We start from the raw sequence: 9,246 nt of genomic DNA on the forward strand, positions 1-9,246 counted from the left end.
AGACAGCAAGAAGCCTCCCAGATCTCCAGATGCATTTGAGATATCAAAAAAGTACTCCAGGGTGTTGTTCAGTATGGGGGTGAGTAGAAAATGAAGGCTAATCATGTTTTGGGTGTACTATTCCTTTAATGTTGGTAGGACTGGTTGACCTTTTGACCTTTGTTCGATAACTTTAAAATAAAAGCATCTCAAACAAAACAAAGGTAGCGGAATTCATTGACACCTTTTCTGTATTTGAAGATGAATGGTGGGGTTGACCTATGGAGACCTCTAGAAGGTTTCATTGCCTTCTTTAAATATTAGTGTCACAATCCAAAATTTGTCCTTCACAAACATACCACCAATGTTTGACAACATTTATTTTTAAATGAATAAGTTGGGTGGCAGGCATCTTCACTCAGGCAGACAACCAGCTTCTCTATATTTAAATGCAAAGATAGAAGACATGAGGAAACAAGGCTTTTTTGTATGAAGTCAGAGTTCTTCCAAAAATAAGTTTTATTTAAAACACACACGTAAATCACTCTCCATATGAATTTTAAGTTTCCACTCATGCAGATTCTATACCATAACGCCCCACCCAGTAAAGCACATGCATGAGTTCATGCCCCTTCTCTGCTCTCTGTAGATCTTCTCCTACTCGTGTGTGGACCTGTTTCTGTGCATTCATATTCAATTTTAGCCACTTTGAGGGTGGAGCCAACCTTAGATAGTAAACTGCCTCTGATTGGCAAACTTAAGACATTACCGTTTTCTTCCTAGTTGCAGCTAGAAATGTTGGTTCTCTAGCTATGTGAAATTTTTTAAAGTGAGTTTTATTCTTATTTAGAAATGAATTCCTGTCCTGTCAGCTGTGTTCTTTGATTTTCATTATACCGTTTGTTTAATTCAGTTTCAATTATTTCTATAGCGCCAATTCACAACACATGACATCTCAAGGCAATTTACAGTTCAACCAGATCATCCAGTCAAACTGATTCAAAGTTTTCTATCTAAGGAAAACCAGTTGATTGGATCGACTAATGGTCTCGACTGCAATCCCTCACACTAAGCATGCCTGTAGCGACAGTGGAGAGGAAAAAGCCCCTTTTAACAGGAAGAAACCTCCAGCAGAACCAGGCTCAGTGTGAGCGGCCATCTGCTGAGGCTGACTGGGGTTCAAGGAACAGAAGCAGAGACACAAAAAGGAACTTATGCTCTTTGACAAAGCTTTGAGACTTTGTACAACAAAAGGGGTTAAAGGACTTTTGCAAGTTTTTAACAATCAGAATAACACTGCTGACTCTAAACTGCAGTTAAGTATGGTTCCTAATGGTCGGGTAGTTTGGTGTTGCAGCTAGTACATGCCTTATATAAAGAAATCAAGAAATAGTTGTTTTTTTTAAGTGCAAAAAATCTTGCATTTGTGTGTTGTTGTATATCTTCAATCACATCCACACTTCAATTCTTCTCAACCTTCTAAAGGTTCTTTTTCTGTAAGGTTCTGCCTTGGGACTTTAACCAGATATACAATAGTTCAATTGAACTATATTCTAATTGGAAATCTATTGATGATATCTCTGACAAAAGGTTTGTTATCTCAATTCAAACAACAGTCCTGAATCCAGAAGTGACATTATTTAGCAGAGACCTCTCCCTTTTCAGGTTGGAAACGTGAAAAAAATGCATTTACTGGTAAAGACTGACAATGTTAACTCCAGTAACCTCTGCTTTGTAAACAACACCAGTAATGAGAGATCTCAAGTCTACTATTAGACAAGTACGGACAGACTCAGGAAAGAGGGAAAATTCAGATTTTTCAAGTAGGGGTTGTGTGGAGCTGTTGTTAGCTGTTTGTCTCTTACTTATCTTATATATTCTCAGAGGTGAATTACTTTGATTATTCATAGAGCATTCTTAATAAGACAAAGATCAATATAGTTTCCATTTTAAATTTATTTATTTACAAACAGATGGACTCAGTACTAATTGGATCACTTCTAAAAGCATAAATACAGCAGTAGCCTTTCAAAATTTCCCTGCTTTCCTTGATGGGCCATTGCCTGGTTCCCTACAATTCCTTTTAAAACATCAATCTTTGTACTAAAATATTCTTTCCGTCATCATTTGTGGAAAGATTTGAGAAGTGCCTTCTTGTGGTCAGACCCTGTAATTCAGTAAAAGGGTGGAGTCAGAGTAAAAAAATATGCATGCCCAGGATAAAGAGGGGGGTCATCACAGTAGCTGGTTTTGGAGGGGATTTTTCTGGGGGCTGGAGGGCAAAAGGCGTATTCACCCTATGCTTTTTGTTGTGCACGTCTTTCTGAAGATGTTTAAAGGATATGTGGTAAATATTTTCACAAAGTACTATAAAAAAGGACTTTATGGTTCAATATGAGGAGAAATGTCTGCCTTCTACATTAACTCCAACCCTGATCTCATGAGGCAGCTTTCATGTCACATTAACTTTTCTTTTTAAGTTGTGTCTTTTGACGTGAGGTTCCACTGTCCCAAGGAATTAGTTTTTCGCCTTCATTTAAACCCAAATGGTTTTAAAAACACAACAAAAAAAAAGATTGTTAATGTTTCCCCCACAGCCCATCTTTGACTGTTTCCTAACTCTGCCTATGAGTATCATACACTATTGGGGAATGCAAGAAGCAGATAAAGCTGTTGTATTGTTGCTGTTTCTGTTTTCCAGGGCAGCAAAGGGGAGAAGGGGGAGATTGGTCTTCCTGGACAGAGAGGCCTCTCTGGTCTTCCAGGATCTTCTGTAAGATTCACAACTTCTGGCACCCATTTTGTAAAACTGACTGGATTACTTTGAAGAAAAGAAAAGCAAATCCTCTGTAAAGTAGTTTGTTTTAGGTCTCAGATCACATCCAACCAAAGCTCTGAATGAATTGCACAGAATGTGGTTTGTATAATGTGTGATAGTGCAACAGCAATAATGAATCGACTATGTTTGGCTTCTGCAGGGTCCCATTGGTCCTATGGGTCCCAGAGGACCTGTGGGAGAAAGAGTGAGTAATTGAATTAAATAAGGTTCCAGTATCTAATGCAACCAAGCGGGATGTTACTGATTTCTGCTGGTTTTATTTACAGGGTCTGCCTGGCTTTCCTGGACCCCCAGGCCCCCCTGTAAGTAGACAATATCCACAAGTCTACAGAATTTACTATTTTAAATGTTAACTATAATTGCTTGTCTATTTTTTTCTCTTTTTACAGGGTCCAGCAAGTGAAGGACCTGCTGTATGTATTGTTTTTCCTATTTTAGTCCTCTCACTAAGCCTAGTTTAACACTAGATGCACGTTGGCTTTAACCAACATCTTCACAGGGTCCTCCAGGGAAGCCAGGAACGCCAGGGGACGAAGGAAACATCGGACCTGAGGTCAGATTTGGAATCCAATTAGCACATTTTGTGGATAAACTAAGTATCAACCACCATTATGGCACTTTGTTTAGTTTTAATCGTTTTCATGAAATCACTGCAATGTTATTTGATCTCACAATTTAACAAAAGATGTTTCATACCTTAAATAAAAAAAATCATTAAAAAAAAAATAGACATATCTGGAAGAAGCGAAAACAACCACTCTTAAACTTGCAGTAACATCTGTGTAATATGTCTGGCGAACGAGTTCTAATGATCAAAGATTCTCCCAAAATATTCCAGGTCTCTGACCAATCACATCCAGAAAATGAAAGGTGTAAACGAAACACGCTCTCAAACATAATAGATGTAAAATTTAACATATAAATAAAAACAAATCTCTTTTTCTGTACATCTTTTCATCTATCTTCTGCCAACCAGTCATGGGGGCTTAGAGCCTTTCTTTGGACAGTATTTGGGTGAAAGGAAGGGTACATCCTTGATTGGCCACCATTGCAGGACAATTTAGAGACACCAAACAGCTTAACAACTAGCTTTAGCAGTGGGAGGAAGTTGGAGCACCTGGTAAATCTGCAAGCTTCATACAAAGAGAACCCAGGCCAATGATTGATCCAAATTCCTCAAATCACTAATGACACATAGGTAATGGCCGCCATAATAAGCGCTATCTGAATAGTGCTTGCAGTTAGGAAGGAGCTAGGACCAGGAGACAGGGACCTCCTGACATTCCTTTACTTAAACCTTATTCTTAAATCTGAACTCTAACAGTTGTTTCTGCTGCTGAGTGCTTGCCACTGGTTCAGTGAGGAAGCTAGCTATTTTTGGTAACTTTAGATGCAACTGTTCTGCAACCTTCTTCTTTCACCACCGCTATGCTAGCTTCTTTTCATCTTTTTTTCTTTTTTCTCCTCTACTCTGAGTGGAGACTGCAGAGACACTTTTCAAAGAAGAGGATATCAAAAAGATTTTGAGCAAAACCACAAATTATCATATATCTATGATAAATTTTATGGGGCCCACAGGGACCTGGGGTCCTTGGCAGCCACCTAGTTTTGCCTAATGGTAACTCCGCCCCTGGGTACTAATAAACACAACTTTATATGTTTAGGTTTTATAAAAGAGATTCAGCTGTTCACTTTATTTTGGATTTTTTTATTCTGGTAGTTCTTTTCCTGAAGGCTGCAGGCCTAATCTGACCAGCTTCATTTATGAGCCTGTCCGGCTCGTAATGACGTCTGTAAAGCTGAATGGTATCTGAATATAGCACAGCAGTCTGGACCTCCTTTCCTACCCTGGATAGTGTTCTTACTGTTGACCCTGTGAAAGGTGAAGGGATAGGAGCTAGGAACAGGATGATGTATTTGGATCAAACCTGGGACCTTATAGCTTCAAGAAAACAGTGCTACTTGCTAGGCTAGCATGGAGCCCCTCTCTCTGTGCTACAACATGTTACATCTTTTGGCAAATAGCTCAGAGTTTTCTCCTTTTCTCAAATAGCTAAGAAATTTGATTTGGCAATTCACATAAAGTTTACTGGACTAGATATAAAAAAAGAATAAAGAAAATTTTAGGAATAAAGTCTAAGCTTACATTTTAACTGTAATTTCTCAATAAAATTCATTATATATTAAGGAGTATTTTCTGCTCTCATCTCTTAACCAAATCTAAAATAGTTTTAAACTGTTTTTTTTTTAGGCCCGAGCAACAAAGCGCTGCGAAGGCCTATTGTATTTCGAAAGTTTCTTATTATTATTATTCTTGTAGCACTTTGAAAGCATTTTACGGGGACTTTGCATATTCAAAAACTCACAAAAATGTGGCAGTAAATTGTCCCCCGTGTCTTTAATGGAATCCAAAATGGCCGCCCCCAAATTACGCCACAGCGCCCCCTAACGTGAGTTGGGGGAAACTGTAAGTCACAGAGATTTGAAATTTGGCACATAGGTAGATCTCCTCGAATCATGAAAAAAAGTCTGTTGGAGGTATGCCCTAAAACCCACAGGAAGTCGGCCATTTTGGGTCAAAGTGCAATTCTTGACCATTTTTCTTTTTTTTTTCTTTCTTTTTTTTTTAGCCTGGCAGCTTAACTTCTGACCAGAATTTATTTCAACGAAAAAGTATTAAAAAATGTAAAATGTTAAGCTCTTTGGACGGGTTCTCCAGAGTTTCCTTAGTCCTTAGTTTAACACCTTAGTTTGAGGATTGCAGGTAAACTCAGTTTTATAACCCACACCTTCGCAGAGGTTATCAATAACTTAACAGTGGTATTTTAAAAAATAGACATTTTTAGACCTATTGAAGCATTAAGGCTATAGAATATTTTTCATCGTCAAAGAGTTCCATTACTATATTAAATTTCTGACATGTGTTTTGAGTTTCTCTACATGCTTTTCTTTGGAACTTGCAGGGTCCACCTGGACCTAGAGGGGGGGTTGGTGTTCCAGGGCCTCCTGGCCCACCAGGTCCACCAGGACCTGTGGTAAGTACTTATCTGGCTTTGTGTGAAATGATTATGTGCTCACATATTTCACATTTCTTCTATATCATTGCCCTTCAAATTTTCTTTACTAATACACTGGGATTACAAATGCTGCTTGTCAACACTCGCTTATGCTCAGTTGGAAACAGAACTTGTCCTGCTGTAAATTGGGCAATTGCAAACAAAGAGTTACAGATGCTAAATTTTAACTGGTGTGAAATTTTTTGAATTCTAGCAAAGTTGCAGCCCGAATTTTTGCTTAAAAGATCAAATCTAAAATGTACCTTTTTAATGCCAATGTTGACCAACAGCATACCTTTAACTGAGGCTTTGTTTGATGTTTTGAACTCTGCCAAAAGTCTTTATGCATAATACATACTGATACAAGCAGATTCTTTAAACCACAGGCAGCTAAGCTACTCTACCATGTTTGAATATTTATTGCATGCAGATTATCCAGTATAGCTCAACCATGAGTCAATGCTCCTTCTTTCCCGCTCTTGCTTTTTAATGCGCCGTAGAGTCTCCTATTATTGACCTGTTTCTGTGTGCTTATTTCAACTTTACCCAGTGTGCTTATTTCAACCTGAGAAATGTGAAGTTGTAGGGAAACTGAGACTTCAGGCAATTCTTTCAAGGGAGGCTTAAATTTATTTTTATGTCTGCAGACGTAGAGAAAAAGCTCTGACTGGGCCAAGCCCAGCACACACAGGTACACATCCTAACAGACACACCCCCATGGGAAACCAACCCACCCCTGCATATAAAGAACTTTCTCACACACAAATATTCAGAGAAAAACAACTTCAGTTCATCAAGGACATAAATGTTTCACTAGCCTGATGAACATTTCACAACAGCAGTCTTCCGTTCTCGGCATGAGGGAGTCTTAAGCACCTTAAAGGGCATAATATCTATATTTCACCCTTGTCTAGAGCGAGGAGGCAACTGCTCGCTGTGACCCCCACTTTAACTCCCTGCATAACGTTCCAGCATAGAGACTGGTACAAGATTTCTACTCTTATTAGGCTGAGAAAAGACACATTCAAATATTTCATCTCACAGAAAGTAAACAGGTCCACATGACAGGGTGTGATATATTGGAAGACTCATGGTATTGAATGTGCACGCATAAATAGTTCAATGAATGGAGAGTAGTTTATACATATCTGTTTAAGCTAAAACGGCTCATATGAGTATTTATTATCATGCGTACTTTTGGCAGAGCTCTTACTTCATACTTTGCATCACTAAATGTATAGAGATTATCTACTTTAAGGGTGTGAATATGCGGTTCCAGTAAAAGTGTTTGGTGATTTTTGTTTTTGATAATGTTGCATGCAGCATTTCCTTTTCTCCCATTCACCATGAGTTTTCAAGCTGTGGTGTCTTTATGAGATCCATTCCCACTCGGGCTACTTTAGGTGTCACTCTGCTGTCTTTTAGGGACCGCCTGGTGCCAACACTGAAGGAAGTGGGGAATCTGTGAGTGTTTTACTGTCTAACACACAGCCTATTTTTCCTGGATGCATGACATTTACAGTGGTGGCAGGATAACTTCCATCAGAGAGATCCACTGCCGTTAAAGTGAAGCATGTCTCTGTGTGTTTGCAGTGTCCTGCCGCCTGTCCTGCTGGACCTCAGGGACTGCATGGGCTGCCAGGGATGAAGGTGAGGAATGTGAAAAAGCGTTTAAATGAGTTTCCTCCTCAGATATCTGTTAATGTTCTCAATAGATAAAGATATTTGTCAAGTAAAATGGAACATTCTGGATCTCAAATCACTTCACATCATATACTGCTCACTACTGTTACCTTATTTGAATTACTGTCTAGAGGTTTGGGGAAACACTTATCAACACTCACTACAGCCACTAGTCATAATGCAAAAAAAGAGCAATAAGAATCATTCACAACGCCGGACTTCGGGATCATACAAACTGATTATTTCTAAAATCTAAATTGCAAAAATACCAGGATTTAATAGAATACCAAATTGCAGTATTCATGTTCAAAGTAAGACATACTGTAGCCTATTGCCTGGGAATATACGAAAGATGTTCTCTGAAAGGGAGGGAGGGTACGATTTAAGAGGAAGGGGACATTTTAAGACCAATAGATGTAAAACAGAAAGGAAAAGATTATGTTTATCAATTTGCGGAGTTAAATTGTGGAACAAACTAAATGAGAACCTAAAGAAATGCCCAAACATATTCCTTTTTCAAAAAATGTACAAAGAAATTATTTTCAAAAGGTATAGAGAAGATTTGTAGAAAGTTTTGTTTGTGTTTTGTTTATTTGTATACATGTATGAGGGTATATGTGTATATATATTTATGCACGTATATGTGTAGGTAGGTATGTATTTATATGGATATATATACCAACATAATTATAAATATTGTAAATTGAAGAAATAAATGAATTAAAGGGGTAGGAGCACATAAGTTTTACTCCTTCCTACTCCTTTCGCACATGTAATAGAGGTCAATTAACTCAGGAAAGAAGGGTAGCTTGTTGTTTTTCTCTCCAATGTTTTTAAACACTCGTTTATTTTTTATTTTTTTATTTTTTTCTCTTGCGTGTTCGAAATAAAGATACCAATCCAATCCAATTTCTCCAAAATTCAGTTTAATATAATTCCATTTTACCCAGTTCATTTCAGTTTATTTATTCTTATGACTAATGCTTCTGCAAGGTGCCATACTGAAAAATGTTAAATGGCCAGTAATTATATTTCTCTCTTTGAAGTGAGAGGACTTGACCAAAGCGCTTCACACTATAATCAGTCATTCACCCAGACACTGATGATGGCAAACTACATGGAAGCCACAGCTGCCCTGGGCTCACTGAAAAAGCGAGGACAAGAGTTCTTCTGAACACCATTAGTAGCCATTGCAGGTGGAAGTGTCTTGCCCAAGAACACAACAAAAAAAATAGATGGTTCTAATGCATAGGGTCAGGCATAGTCAATGTTGATGCAAATAAGAACCAATTTTAATATTCCGCATTTAATTGTTTTCTCTACTCTAAACTGCAAATCAACAAAAACCTTTTCTAAATATTTTTTTCTTGCTCACACTGGGTAATCAGTAATAAATGCATTTTATTAGTAGCATCTAGCTGCCAATCTCTGTCCTAATTCTTTGAAAACTGAGTCTAACAGACCCGACCTCTACACAAACGTCTTTACCACTTACAATAAAAACAGATAAAGATGGGTAGATTTCTGACCTTGTCTGTATATTGGTAACTTATATTTTACTAAGGATGTGAAAGACTTAAATTTCATGTTAAATATTTCTAGAATAAGCTTGTTGGACCTTGTCCATATAAATAATTCCAGTGAGATCCAGCATTTGTTGTCTTCTACTTAATGAGTTGATTAAACCTT

At 37.9% G+C, this 9,246-nt stretch overlaps 1 protein-coding gene across 1 annotated transcript in view; it reads left to right on the top strand.

Moving 5' to 3' along the window:
- Positions 1 to 9,246, top strand: part of LOC107099953 (collagen alpha-3(IX) chain-like) — a 56,194-nt gene that overhangs the window by 27,910 nt on the left and 19,038 nt on the right. The window contains exons 8-15 of the mRNA XM_015398284.1: positions 2,681 to 2,752; positions 2,958 to 3,002; positions 3,085 to 3,120; positions 3,208 to 3,231; positions 3,318 to 3,371; positions 5,782 to 5,853; positions 7,300 to 7,338; positions 7,468 to 7,524. Coding sequence (XP_015253770.1) covers positions 2,681 to 2,752; positions 2,958 to 3,002; positions 3,085 to 3,120; positions 3,208 to 3,231; positions 3,318 to 3,371; positions 5,782 to 5,853; positions 7,300 to 7,338; positions 7,468 to 7,524 — 399 coding nt within the window. The remainder of the gene's footprint in view (positions 1 to 2,680; positions 2,753 to 2,957; positions 3,003 to 3,084; positions 3,121 to 3,207; positions 3,232 to 3,317; positions 3,372 to 5,781; positions 5,854 to 7,299; positions 7,339 to 7,467; positions 7,525 to 9,246) is intronic.

The sequence above is a fragment of the Cyprinodon variegatus genome, unplaced genomic scaffold, assembly GCF_000732505.1.
Source record: "Cyprinodon variegatus isolate N-32 unplaced genomic scaffold, C_variegatus-1.0 Scaffold923, whole genome shotgun sequence".
In the NCBI taxonomy this organism is placed as follows: domain Eukaryota; kingdom Metazoa; phylum Chordata; class Actinopteri; order Cyprinodontiformes; family Cyprinodontidae; genus Cyprinodon; species Cyprinodon variegatus.